The sequence below is a fragment of the Cygnus olor genome, chromosome 2 (assembly GCF_009769625.2).
Source record: "Cygnus olor isolate bCygOlo1 chromosome 2, bCygOlo1.pri.v2, whole genome shotgun sequence".
NCBI classification, from domain to species: domain Eukaryota; kingdom Metazoa; phylum Chordata; class Aves; order Anseriformes; family Anatidae; genus Cygnus; species Cygnus olor.
The window spans coordinates 54,138,028-54,152,936 of NC_049170.1; the positions used below are offsets into that span (position 1 = coordinate 54,138,028).

Here is a 14,909-nt window from a genome sequence, read left to right on the forward strand (position 1 = left end):
CTCGCTTGCCTCGGCAGAGCAGCCGCTGCTGTGTTCCCGAAACTCTGCAGCAGGTCTGTGCCGGCACTTTTTAGGAGTGGGAGTGAAGAACAGCTACTACAATTGAAGCTCTGGGGAAATTCTGCAGGCAGAAGTGTAATTACCTGAGTGGGAATTCTGGCAGAAAACCCAAACCTCTTTCTCTCTTTAAATAGAAACAAGTGCTGTGCAGTCACCATGGAGAGATTACGCACGGCGTTTGGACCACATGCAGCACTGAAATACAACACAGGCAAGAAAGCCAGCCACGGAGCTGGCTTAGCGATACACCGCCAACAGGCGGTTCTCTGGTGACTACCCAGTCAGTTGGTCTCCTTCTCCATCTTCCCCTTCCCAGTCTTTCAAATATTAAGCTTTATGCCAAAACTCAGGCTCCACACGGAAGCCCAGCTCTGCAAGGTGTTCAGCCCATCTGGGAGGTGCCTAGAGCATGACCCTAACCACTGGGGTAAACTTTTACTGATGCAATGCCCTTCTGGAGCAAAGTTTCAGCCCAAACAAGTCACCTGCTTTTCCTCTTGTCTAACTGAAAGCAGCTGACTTGTTTGGGCTGAAACTTCCCCATGACCACCACCATCCGTGTGTGTTTTTAGACGTTGTTTGGAAAGCTCTCGTGTCCCATTGCTCTAGGTCAAAATTCAGCAGGAGACCAGTGTTTGCCTCAAGTGCCTCCACAGCACACGCTCCATGGAGGCAACAGGGCAAGAATTTCTTGGCAGGTGTCAAACCCATTGCACGAACATGGGGAAAGTGCAGCACACACATGGTACAGAAGTCCAGCACTTCACACAGGGCTGCTCTTTGCCAGTCCTGTAGTTGAGCCCACCCATAAGGTGGAAGCCCTGACGAGTTCATCTGCTTCCATCCAGGTAAGATTTCAACTTGGGAACAGAACACTACAGGGAAAGAAACATTATATAGCGCCTGGCTGTGAAAATCCCCTTGGATTCAGCTACGCCACCGGTCTTGGAAGCACAGCAGCTCTCACGTGGTTTCCAGAGGCTTTGACTTCATTTGCAAAATTTCTCTGTTTTGGTCTGCATCCAGTGTTTCTGGTTTCTAGCCACCTCATGCAGCGATGCCCATCTCCTCTTTCTCAGCCCATCATCTCTGCCTATCCCTTCCTTCTGCCCACGCCACAGCTCAGCTTGTTTTCTGTCTTCTGCCCCCTCAACCTCAGCTGCAGCCCCACCTCCCTCCTTCAGGGGACCTTTCCCCTCTGCTCCATGGTCCTTGTCTCTAGCAGCCAGCTTCTTCCTCAGGACTGCAGCAGCATCACAAGAGCACAGGAAAAATAGGAGTCTCTCTCTCCCGGCACGGGCGTGTCATCGGCTGCAGTCTTTCAGAATCCTTCTGGCCTCAAGCTCTCTCCCAAACAACTATTTTTGTTCACCAGTAGTCAGGGAACTTCCTCCGCAGCTGCCTAACTATTCCAGCCTATTTTCAAAGAGAAGCATCAATGCTAAAAGTTCCTGAAAAATCCACCCTGTAGCTTTCTACTGTTTGAACACAATAGGGATGTTGTCAGACTAAAAATTTCAGAAATTTGCCTCTCCCCCTTCATATCTGCCAAGTTTTGTTTTGTTAATAACTTGAGCCAGCCTTCAAGCACTAGGAAAGTGCTCTTTATCCCAGTACATATCAGGCTGGTGATACTACATGAGAATCTTCCACTTACCGAGACCAACAAAAAGTTGCTCTGTATCAGGAATGCCATTATGCGGATAGTCCTTTTCTCACCTCTGCAGCAGCTCACTAATTTAAGAGCTTAAAGAGGAGACAGCTGATAAGGCTGCAGACACTGAGAGGCCTTGCCTGCCATTCAGTTCTCCAAATCATCCTGCAAGCCACTGAATAGTTTTGGATTTAAGATCCGAAAACAGCTCTGCTCATTTTAAAATATACATACATTTCAACTTCCTCCGTGTAACACAAGCAATTATGGAAACAGCTGTTTCTGATTTCATAGTGATTTTTCCCAACATGCACATCCGTGTGACTGGCTTTTGGTTTTCATTCTCACAAGACAAGGCACACAGACCTGCACTTTTTCCCTTCCCACCACTATTAGCTTTTTCACAGCTTCTCTCTCTCCAATTACAGTGTTGCACTTCACATATGCTATATCCCATGGGTTTTCTTGAAGGAAAATATCCTATATTTGTATGTATTGGGAACTAACACATGTCCTGGTGCATTGCTAGTACTAAAACATGCCTATTCTTAATTTTACAGATTGATGAAAAGCTACTAAAATGAGGAAGACTTTCCATCATTCTCAGTCAGCATCAGCATGAGAGCAGTCCGCTCTTGAAAGCTTGTAGCTCCTATTGCTTGAAAACAATGGTCACCATGTCAATTTAACCACACGCACAAGAGATTCAAGGGTCAGGCTCTAACCGTACAAACTGTGAGATCTAAGAAGGTCCTTTTCATTCCATAAATATGAACGTGTGCATTTCTCATGCTACTTGTTAGATCCTGTATATCTCCTAAAAAGGAAGGCAACCGATTGCTGTACCAATAATTAATTTGTAAAATATGAATCAAAGCTTACCTGGTTTCTGATTAGGCTACAACCTGTGATTTTATATTCAATCCATTTCCTTACTTTAGAAACTGAATTTCAGTTTCAGTATTTTATTCCCTTATGTTTGAAGGAACAAACAAAAATCACCTTTTAGCAGTGACTATAATTTCACTATTGCTTACTTATAAACAAGTTTTAGAACTGCACTATCACTGCAGTGTTTAATCAGGAATTCAGGCAAGAAACTCAGCCTGTGCGTCACATCCTGGCATGCACCAAGTAACAATCACATTTCAGCATTACCACATACGACCAAACATCTAAGAGGGGAGGAGCAACAGAACAGAAACAACAACAAACCAGCGCACCAAAAGGTTGACGTGAATTCTGTGCAAGTTCAAAGAGGACATAAGTATCAGCTCCCTGTTGGTTATCTGTAGAGATGGGGTGTGGGGGGAGAACAAGCAACAACATTTCTTGAGACTTGTTTCTCAAGAGACAGTACATTCACATTTGAGAGTTCCTGGCAGCTCTAGGATGCCAGCGCAGGTAGGTCTGAACAGGCATACACGTGGCTAGAGATGCTAGCTGCATCCTGGAAGTCGTATAATAACCTTAGTGCAGTGTTTTGCGCAGTCAAAAAAAGGCATGCTGAGGTGCGAAGATCACTTCAGGCTCACTGCCATGCAAACGAGTTTGTGTGGATTTCCAGCCAGACCAGCTGACAAGTTTGGGCTGCAGACAAGAGGAACGCAGAGAGCTGCCTGCAGCCATGCCTACAGAATGATCTCCTAGGCTGGAGCCATTCTCTCTGAGCACTGGGGTTCATTTGATGCTGAAAGCTCACCAACCTTACTACTTGAAGGATGCATTTGTCATGTAAACATCTCAGTTTCACATACATGGAAAAAAAATCGACAAAATTTACAGTAAGTTTTCTGATATGAATTGGAGTACAGTCACAAGCTGACATTTATCTGTTACTAGGATCTCAGGACACAAAATTTCTCATAAGCATGAGGTATTTTGAATACTTTGATTTCATACAAAGTGTCTGTTTCTGTCAACATTTGCAAAACTAAAATTTATTTCTTTTAACTATAACAATTGATGATCTCAGCCAAAGTAACCTGAGACATGACTGGTTATGATCTTCAACTGACAGCACTCCATTAACTCTGCTATCTTTTATAAAACTTCTTGGAAGCAAATCTCCAATCCCCCGTCTCCTACAAACATCTACCTCAAAGGACACGGACAGAAGCAAGCGATAATCAAGAAAGCGTACAATGATTTTGGAGGACATTTAAAACATTTTCCCTAACCACAGCCAGTCCTTGTCTCCTGACTACTTTTACTCTCATTTAAAGGTTGCCTTGCTGTTTGGAATTGCAGATCCAGTGCTTATCTTTTCCAATTTCTAATGGTAATGAAGAATACTTAAGAAATCCAACCAGACAGCAATATGAGTACTTATTTTACCTGACAGTATCCTGTTCCTAAAAAAAAAAAAAAAAAGGCAAAAAAGCTGAAGACACTCAAGTGCCTTCAGCTGAGTTCCCACTGAAGGTTCCCTACTCCTCTCAGTGACCTGCAGAGATTTGCTGCTTTCAGACCCACATCCCCAGCCGGCACAGAAGAAACACACTCCCTCTCAACTTCAGATGAGGGTGCTTGGACAAAGATGGTGACGTCTGTATGCCAGGACACAAGAAGAAAGCCTTCTGTGGTGTCATTTATTATAGCAACAGGCCCTGGCAACAGTTGGACTCCATGGTGATAATGAATAACCAAGCTCCTACGGAAGAGATGAGGGCATTTCTACTCCCTGGACCTGCAGCAAGGAGAAGCAGATGGTCACAGTTTCGCCATGGGCTGCAATGCTTCTAACAGGGTCGCTGTAGCACAGCTGCCTTCTGAGGAGCTAGAGAAGAACCAAGAAGCCAAAAGCCAGGTAGTGACTTCTTCTAGACTCTCTATAAAGTATGTTACTAGATGTCTTAGCATGCGAGCACATAAGCATGTGTGTATCCAGAGACATGTTTTTGCTGACGTAACCGTAGCTCAGATGCTTTCAGGGAGCTCTTTAAGAGAAGGGTTATCACTTGGCTTAATCCAACTCTTACACTACAGGGGAAGTAGGCCCACCATTTGGTCACATGCACGACCTGATTTTATAGCACTGGAAAAGCTGCCTTTCACAGGCTCTGTCACTTACCTCATGAGAGAGGCAATTACAGGCACTTATCTCCCACACCAGTGTGGAATTACAACACTTCAGCAAGGTGGGTTTTGCCATAAAATGTTATTATGAGGCAGGGGACTTGTATATATGCAAATACTCCACGGTACACGTGCACGACCACTTTGTGTGGTTTGCATAGTTGAGTTGGATCAAGTCCAAACATGCAGAGAAGAGACAAAAGTACATCTAGGCTCTAATCCTGCATTCTTTGTAGGTTCAAAGCTCTTGTTTAGAAGGTACATAGGTTAAGACCTTACCATGTGCTAATTTAAAACTCTCGGAGTTTAAATTCCTAACTGCTGACCCACACACAGATGGCACTTACAAGTACTGAAACAGTACTCCAATATAGCCACACCGGATTATGGACACATTCAGGCTTAAGGTCGTTGCTTCCTTTCCAAAATGCTATAAGAGACCCTTCATCACCATGAACATCAACCTGTGACAAAACACGGATAAGTATCAGGAACCACTATCTTCCACTCCACTTTGAACCTGTGGAATCTCTGGGACTATTTTAGACATTGCCTTCTCCTTAAACGTTTACAAATCCTTAAGGACTTCTCTCATTTCTGTTTTCATTTTCTCGTAGACTACAAGTGCCAGCATTGCTAGAGCAGGGGCTGTCACCTCATGGGATGGGGCAGCTTGGCCAGTGGGCACTTCAGAGAGAGGAAGCAAAGTTGAAGACAAGGCCAGAGAAGGAGACTCCCCTGAGGAATTTGCAGAAAGATTTACACCTTCTCAAAAAAGAAGCAATGTGCAAAGCACAGGTAAATAGTAACTGAAGGTCACACCAGCTCCACAGGGACCCAGGAATGAATCATCATGAGAGTCTATTGCTACAGCCAGCTTCAATCCACAGTAACGTTCATCCTGCGACACCACAAGGGTTGAGCTCCTAGCACTACTTTAAAGCCATGCAATAGTAGCAGAAAGTATTTCCTAACCACCTATTATGTTCTGCAGCATGACTCGGCCCTCACTACCAGCACAGGCAGCAGGATATACACTTTTCTTGGCAGACTCTTGGAGCAGACCAAGAGAACAAACTCGCTCAGCCTTGTCCCCACAGGTCGCCCTCGCTAACAGGGATTAGGGCGCACCAGGAGCGCACACTGCCCACGCTAGTGCTGTTGGTCTGCTGCCATCACATGGAGGGGGTTGTTTGTTTTAAACAACAAAATAGTGAATACAATTCTCCTGACTAGCATCAGGTGTAGACAGTAAATAAATGCCACATTACTCCTTAAGTTTACAACCAAAAGTTTCAGGGCAAGTTATTATACAGAAAAAATAATAAAAATCCCAGAAGTTGTCACAGTAATAAACAGAGATCTGCCAAGAACTTTTCTAAATTTCTTAAGAACAAGGGAACATTTAAACCCAAACTCTTCTCTAACCTTAGGATACTGATGTAGTACGAGATACTAATGGAAAAGCAACATAGTCTTTGGTGACTATGAAGTCCCCAATTTCGTAGTTTAACTCTATTTTTCAAGTGCTACGAACAGCTTACATTTCAAACACTAAATCAAATATCTAAAGTGGCTGTTTGCTCTTTATCATAAAGAAGGGTTGCAATAAAATATTCCAAATTGAACGAAAAAGGAATAATTACTGGTGTTTGCTATTCATTACAGAGGACTTAACTCCCAGTGCCACAGAAGGACGTGATGAAAGGATTTCATTTCAGATTGAACAAAATGATTTGCTTGCTCTGAAAGCGTTTCATTTAGAGTTCCTTTTCTTCCTCCTTGTTAAAAGACAACTTCACAGGAAGCTTCTAAACAAAGTTTTTGAAATCATGCTTAAAGTTTCTGTTTCAAGACAAGAAAACCAAGACATATCAACTTCATCTTTTTTTTCTGAATGCATGTATTAGTGAGACCAATACAATTTCACATCTCTTGTCAATGCTGCCTACTCATCGTGAGTTTTTATTTTTTTGCCAAGGTATGTTTTGGTGTATACTGGCTTCTGACATCTACATGTGCTGACTGACAGCTGAGCCCCAGTGCTTTTTGGTTATTTTAGGAGAGGTACAGAGTCAACTGATACAAGGTGGTAGACGTTCTGCATTTTTGTTTTACTACCCGATATAAAAGAGCCAATGTTACCATACCCACTCTGCTTATAAAGAGTGGCAGATGTCAGATAACTGACTTTGATTTAGTCCAAGTATTCTTCATACAAAAGCTCTATTTTCTGCCAGTAGAGGTTGGGCAGATGGTATAACTGTCAACTGAGGGTTGAAAGACCTGATGTGTCTTGGCAATAAGTTATTTGTTGTTTATTCATATCTAATATGGGGAAACTGAACAGCCACTCAGAAGGGTTATCAAAATAACTTGGTTTTTATTCTTAATTGCTGTTTATAAATATATAATTGTTGTATTGTTGCATTTAAGTATGATCATACACAGTCCTTTTGTGACAAAAATCATAGACAATGAAAGCATATGAAAATTAGCATTTGTTTAACAGAAGAGCACGGTGATCCTTACAAGATGGCCTATGAATAGGCTTGTATTATCAATCCTACATTGTCTTTCTCTAATCAGCTCACCGAACATTAGAGAACTTGAATTGTAAAGAGCTCTCCATGGCCCCTGTTTGGGAACATGCTTAGAAATTGCCTTGACAAGCCTTCGGCACATGCTTCCGTGCTTTCCTGCATACGGCCCTCCAGGTGTAATTGGCCACAGTGCAAAACTGAACTCCATTTTTTCCAACCACTAAAAAGCTTACTGCAATGTTACGCTGTGAAGAGAGCCTCAAGCAGGCCTTCTCCACTGATGTTCTCAGTATGCAACCTCTTCAATTAAACCTCTGGCACTGGAAATAGCGTTCAAACAAATCTTTGTGATCTAAGTGCTCTACATGTAATAAATTCTAATGTTTTCACTTCTTGAAGATGCACTGCTCACCAGTGAGTTCATCAGTCAATCACGGACCTTACAAGAAATAGAGAGACAAAAATCATCAGACATTCTTGAGGAGCTGAGGATGCAGGGGATAATCAGGAGCCAAAGCACTACTGCCAGGACTGAAGAGGTATATGAAAACAAGGTAAGCATCATTGTATAACACAGGACCTCTGCTACAGAGCTCTGACCCTTCTGTGAGCTCCCTGAGATTCACTTTGTGCACATGCAAAGCATCCAGGCATACCTCCTCTAAGATTTCATTGGAAAGTTGTTTAACAACAGAGAACTGTATTACGGGGATGTTAATACAACAGAAGTTGGCAGCAGTTTTCTTTTAGCTGTTACAGCTTCCAGGCTTGTTTCAAATGAGTACAGAGGAGACTGTGACAGTATTAAAGGACTCCCTGGGAAGTTACAAGCCATAAACTTGTTTCTCAAGCCTGCAAAACTAGGAGAAATATCACTTCCAGGACTTACACTTAAGTGAAGAACTCGGAAATCCTAAATATTCACATTTCTGAGAAATTTGCAATTTGCATTTGATCTCAGACTCAGAAACCATTAAAAAAACAAATGTTTTGTAATCATTTTATAGAATAAGTATTTGATTAAGAAACTATTCCGAGTAATAACCTAAGACTTATTCTGGCTTCCGAATTCAAGCTTATTCTTTGTTGTCAAGCTTTGTGTTAAAGGTCAGTTGCTTCTTACAGATAGGGTTTCAAGTACAGACAGCAGGAGGGAGGAGGTCTATAAGGAGTTTGCAAGAAGTTTAATGCCATTTGTGGATGTGTCCAAAGTATGATCTTACAACTACTTGGACACAGTGAACACAGAAACAATTCCAGCTCTAACCAAGGATGATTTTGAGTAGCTTTGCAGTTTGAGGCAACCTATTTACACATCTCAAACCTTGGCCACTTATATTAAGGTAACATGGAAGCCTTCATATAAAGGACTAAACAAGCAAATGCCACCTTGCAGTCTGGCCGCTAGTGCTGCACAACACATCTCCTATCGCCATCACTTTGGAAAATGGGGCTGGAAGATATCTGAGTACAGCTTCTCCGTAGCCTTATTTCCCCACAGATTTTTCGAGTGCCTGAAGGGATTATCTCCTCTGCGGCTAGATTTAGGTAACATACTGCAGGCAGGTTTTTGTATTTTTCCCCTTCTGAGACAGGAGAATGTCTGTTCTTTTTTCCTCCTGTATTAAAAAGCTGTCTAGTATTAAATTACACAATTTTATTGACAGAAGCTCAGTCTGAGCTATTTTTCCTTAGAGAGTTTCTATATCCCTCCCCTCAGCAGAAGGAGGGTTGTGTTTTTTTCTCTTTAATATTAAAAAAAAATCAATACAGCTTTAAAAAAAATGAGCCTTGTACTTTTTCACTAACAAAGCCAACTTTTCCGAGCAATATTTTACATTCAAGCTGGGCCCACTGCTGGGCAGCCTACAAGTGAAAACATAAATCTGTCACTAGGTGCTAACTGTTAGCTCTCCCTTAGTAGCAATAGAAAATTTGGCCTGTGCTGCCTCCTGTAAGAATAATTTATTATATTAGAACTAAAAATCCAGCAGATTACCTATGAATAGAGGGGCTAAATGTACTGAATACAGACAGTAATGTACTGAATACAGTAGAAAAGAGTTATACCCTAACATATCCCAAATTACAACATGCAGCTATGAATTTTGAGCATTAACACATGGGTAAAGTGACACCTGAAATTTTAAAATTGACCATGTATAAGCATGAATGGCTTTGTGCTGAATTTCAGTCCAGCACTAGCTTCAATGAAGAAAAACACTCAGACTTCACCACACTACAAGAGACTAGTACAACCAGGTTTGAGATTGTTTTTACAGTAATATTGGAGACTGAGATATCCTTGCAGGAGTTTTCCCTTCCTGTTTGCAGTTCTATTCCACAGAAGTATTTGCATCCCTTAAGCCATGGTAGCATTACCCGTCTTCTCAGGATTTCCTACTGCTGCCAAAACTGTGAAACAGTTTTTCAGCCTTCAGTCTTTTGACTGTCCTTCACTTCGTCCTGAACAAAGGAACTCCGAGCAGCATAGGCTAAGATGCCTGTTTCTACACATTACTGCCCTAAAGGACCAGAACTTTTGAGAGCAACATTTTATCACTCCAGTCTAACTGAGCCAGGAAGAGCTGTACACATCACAGGATAAACTAGCCTCTACAATTTTAACAGCAGCTCTTACTAAAATTTCCAGTAGAGCCAGACTTCAACCTAAAATATAGATGGCTAGGTTTCTTTGAATTATTATGTTTTGTCCTTTTTTTTTTTTTAATTATTTTTCAAAGTAACTGCTATTTTTCTTCCAGTGCTTCAAAAAGATTTTAGCTGATGTCAGATGTGATGATTTCATCCTCACCCCTGATGAGTTTACATTAAGCTTTTAATAAACACTGGACACTTAATTCATTAGTGTACCAGTAGTTGTGGCATATAATCTATCAGGTACCTTTTTTCCAAGTCTACCTATGTGTATAAGCTAGAAGGTAACCAAAAGGACCCAAAGCTAGTTTCAAATAGAGCAGTCTACAGGAATTTAATCCACTTATCATGAGTTAGCATTTACAAAAGATGTACAAAGGTTATTTTAGCTTTTCCATTGCTGTCAGCTTTCAATGTGGGTTCCTTGATCTCCCACAACTATTTAGCTCAAAGGTAAGTTATTTGCTCAGCCTATATAGATACAGAACAACCCGGAAAGCAACCTGTTTGCTAAATGCCCTGTTTAGTTTGGACATATAGAGAAGAATTCTCAATATATTTCTTTCTGTACAGTCCACTTTTTTATCTTGGGTAAGAAAATGACAAGCTCAGTATTCGATAGCTTCCCACTTTGGGCTTTCATTAGAGTACCCTTTGTCATTAGAAAAGAGGTGGTGCTTTTTATTTTTTTTTCCCCAAAGGGGAAGAAAAAAAAAGAAGTCTTTTGTTTCTTTTTTATGATGATTGAACATTGTTCAGATTTTTTGGTGTGTCATCTGCATCCAAAATGTCTCCTTTGTATATCAGGTTTCTCCCTACTGATTCATGCTCTGCCTTCATCTCACTAAATGAGTCATCCTCTACACTATTTGCAGCACTTAACACTTCTGGCAGTGAGGCCTGACTTCTAGGGTTATTTATGGCAGCAGAAGTCTGGGGAGCAGGTAACTCTGGAGGCTTATAAACAGGACAGTGAGTATTTCACCATAGGTCCTTGGTTTGAGTTCAACACTACTAAAACTGCTTATCATACGGACAGCAGTAGACTTCAGCTTCTTGGATGGTCAAATAATCACCGCACCTTTCCAGCAGTAAGTGCTGTCCTCAGCAGCAGAGATCTAGGAGTGGGCTGCTCATTTGCATGCAGTAGAGGCCAGCAGTATCATGATTATGAAGCTCTAACAAAACCATTCTTAAATCTCTTCATTAGTAGTAAAGTAACTTCCCTAAACACCCATGGCCTCATTACCAAATTCCCACATCTGGTGGGCATACAGCAACATTGCAGGCTTCAGACGCATCACTCACTAGAAAATGGGAATTCTCACTGCAAACACTCACTCATGAGTGAACACTGAGGATATTAGCACATTATTTCCAGGCTTCTTTTGGTATCAGAGTACATCACCTCTGTGCAGGGGAAAAGAAAGCAGAAGGTAAGGAGCAAAGTGTCATTCCAACATCAAAATCCACTCTGCTGAAAGCTTTTTATGTCTCTACAGAGAGATGCCCTGGAAAAGACATTGAAGAAGCCACCAGCTAGGCTAAAAAAAATTTGGTTTGAAAACAAGTAGATGATTTTACAGAGAAGGACATGAAGATTTTTACTGAACAGAAAAAACAGGTCATCTGATTCTGCTATGTATTCTCCAGCATTTGCTTCACCACCTAAAATCCTCTGCTTTTTATAAACTGACTTAATGCAGACAGTTTATGTGCAAGGTACTACCAAAATCTGACCAGTGGCAGCACAGTGGATCCTGTATTTATCTAATAGGTGTCAAAAGGCCATATGGATAGTTTACTTTTTCTGAAAGCTGAAAGATTATCCTAAAACTATGCATAGGAGAGGAGCCTCTGGAGCAGTTTTTCCTGTAATAAAGAGATGTATCTTCTATGGACACCAGAATAAATTGGCTAAGTTCAGTGCTAACTGGAGTGGTATTCTGATCACATTTGGGTTAAAAAAAAAAAAAAAAGAACTATTGCATGTGTTTCATGCCATCTTCCATGTACTTCCATCCCTTTTTACAAAGCAATGGGGTTTCTGTTTTGTTTTAGATTAGGGAAGAGGAACTGAGCAATACAGCACAACACACTGCATTTTTTCCAGCAACTGCCCACCAAACTACAGGTGAACAGACTGAGAAGGACTGCATAAGTTGCGGAAGTCATGGAGGGACAGACACCCCTCAGCCCTCACCTTTAGATGAGGAGCCTGGTGTACTGATAAAGGAAATAACTGCAGGAGAAGCCACAAATGATTACACTGAGGGCTCTACCATTGAGTCTGATATAACTTACAACTGCATCAATGAAACAATCTGGATCTAAGCTGTCTTGAAAAAAGGGAACCTCTATGCTCCCTACAACTGTCTCTTCCTGGAGCAAAAGTAGACAAATCATCTCGAGGGGACAGCTGAGCCCTGCTACCACCTATTTCATCTGGGGAAATTGAATCCAATGTTAAGTTCTTACACACTAGTTGAAAGAAAAAACAAATAAGAAAATCAAGGAAGAGATAAATTAGTGACCAGCCTGTCTGCTCTTTAAGTCTCTAAGTTTGAGCACATACACATTACCATGGTTCTATTAAATTTACTTTAGTAAATTTAGCTCACTTCTTGGATGGCCACATAGAAAGATCCCCTTTTCCTAGGCAGCAGAGAACTGGAGGTTGGAAATGCATTGTAATCACTCAGAAAGACAGACATGTATGGGGAAAAGAAAAAAAAGAAAGTGAACAGCTGCAAGGATTTGGGGTAGAAGAACATGATGGGACCTAAGCATAAGAACAAGGAGTTTTAACTCACTGTGCAGGGCAGCTGGCAGAGAGGTGAGAGCTTCAGATAGCAAGGCAACAACAAGCCACAGGAATGTCTGTGCTTACAAGGAAAGGACAGAACAAGTACTGGAAATACAACGGAGAAAACAATTAATTGGTTGAGATATACAGTGTATACGTGAGTTACCACTATGTATAGGAAGAAGATGCCTATTTTCATAACAGAGCAATGCAGTTGGTCAGTCTTTTGAATGCCCCATGCCCGACCTCCAACATGCACACAACATTTACTGTAGCCAGCTCTTCCAAAAGCTGCAAGTAAAACAATGGTGGCATTTGTGTTCTACCTGTTACCAGCCCTACCACCCCCTTCTGGTTTGTCTCTAAATATGCCCAGTCCTCACTTCCATTTGTGCCACAGGCTGTACCCACTTCCCTCCCTCATCAATCCCATACCACGCTCTCCTCTGCTCTGAAGCTGGCTTTTTTATTTCTCTACCTCCAGCTACAGATACCACATCTTCCTTTCCACCTTCCAAGCCATGAAGTTCAGCTGCAGTACAGGACCTCTCTTCTCTTAAATCACAGGCCAGGTACTGTAGAACAGGAGAAGGTAGCCCTTAATTTTTACAGTCTCATGGTAGTTCTCCCTATCACTCTCAAGAAGAAAGAGGTTTTTCTGTTTCCTTTTCTCTTATTAGACTTGTGCTAAATCACTACGGGGAGGAGCAAGAGCTCAGCTCTTAACCAGCTGGGATCCCACCTAAGAAGCTGAGTGAGGAAACCCATCAGAAAGGGACTAGTACTTTAGTCTAGCTCCAGGTCTGGCCAAGCTGGTTGTTTTTATGGAAAAAAAAAAAAGTGACACTTTAACAAATAAAAATGGAGCTGAAAATTATCCTGTACTGCCTGGAAAGAACAGTAAAAATACAGAGGAAAAAGCGAGAAATATTTAGAAAACAGAACTTTGCTCACCTGACTTGAAATTATCTAACAATCTGATAGATGGGAGAAGTAAGAGATCTAAGGATATGTTCTTACCACACAGTTAATCCAGGCTGTTTGCTGATTTTTGTCTCAGGTACTTTAAGCTAAGGCTACCTGGCCAGGCTTGGAATAAAAAACTTGTCTATGTGCATATATTACCCATACAGACTGTTCTACCAAGCTAATTTACCTCCTTTTGTAGTGAATGTAAAGACTAAGCTACTGAATTACTAATGGTCACTCAAAGCCTTCCCACAGCTTCAGAAGGTCAAACTACTGTCTGTCCCCAGCCAATGCCATTTCTTCTACTATTTCCCAGGTGAGGATTTAGCTCCCTGCAGCACAAAGACCTAGAAGGCCTTGTGATACAGACAGAGAAGCACAGCAGTAAGCAGCCTGGTATATGCTTTGTCAAGGAGTGGTTGTGTTGTCTGGCTCACCCTGCTAGACCAGCACGAGTAACATCCTGAGTCTTTTCTAGGATGAACTTTTCTCTTGAGCTTCTCCAGAGGGCAAGACGTTTTGTGAAACTAAGATTGAACTGGCTGAGCAACTGGATGATTCCTATCCTTGGCATTCAGGGACCTCTACATCTCTGCTCTAAACCCCTCAGATGTCTCTGTGAGAGGCTATGATCCTTTGTCTCAGGCAATACGTGCAGGGAGCCATTTGGAGCCTCGCAATAAAGAAACGGTCAGAGTAGGAAGCTGCAACACATAGTCAAACTCCTCTGCGTGCAGGGCTCCGTGGGGAGCATATACTAAGCCCTGCACTGCCCAGCAGCTCCTCTGCTGCTCCAGGTCTCTGTGAGGTAGCTACAGCTGATCTGCATGTCACAGGGATGAGCTACCTGCATCGAATGCATGTGGGGGAAGGTTTTGGTGTCATGACACCAACATGACATGAGAGTAACTACAGGGGGGCAAGAAAACGGAACCGAAATGGGTGAGCGTGCCCACCCAGTGCAACACACCTGCTGCCCAGGCCTGCCCCTGTGCCAGGCGTTTTCCCCAGGGTTATACTGGACTTCCAGCAGGAAAGGCAGCTGGCCGGCATGCTGGCTGGCAGGGGAAGCACAGAGGGTAGCACAGCCTGCCATGTGGACAGGTTTGTCCCTTTTGCCAAGTCTCAGCTCTTGTGGACC

The 14,909-nt window shown here is 42.2% G+C and overlaps 1 protein-coding gene across 1 annotated transcript; it reads left to right on the forward strand.

Moving 5' to 3' along the window:
* Window positions 1-3,742: 3,742 nt before the first annotated feature.
* Window positions 3,743-14,066, forward strand: STMND1 (stathmin domain containing 1). Its single transcript, XM_040549483.1, has 4 exons — window positions 3,743-4,523; window positions 5,410-5,590; window positions 7,735-7,889; window positions 12,055-14,066. The coding sequence occupies exons 1-4, from the start codon at window positions 4,440-4,442 to the stop codon at window positions 12,325-12,327; spliced, it is 693 nt and encodes a 230-aa protein (XP_040405417.1). The 5' UTR covers window positions 3,743-4,439; the 3' UTR covers window positions 12,328-14,066.
* Window positions 14,067-14,909: the final 843 nt, after the last annotated feature.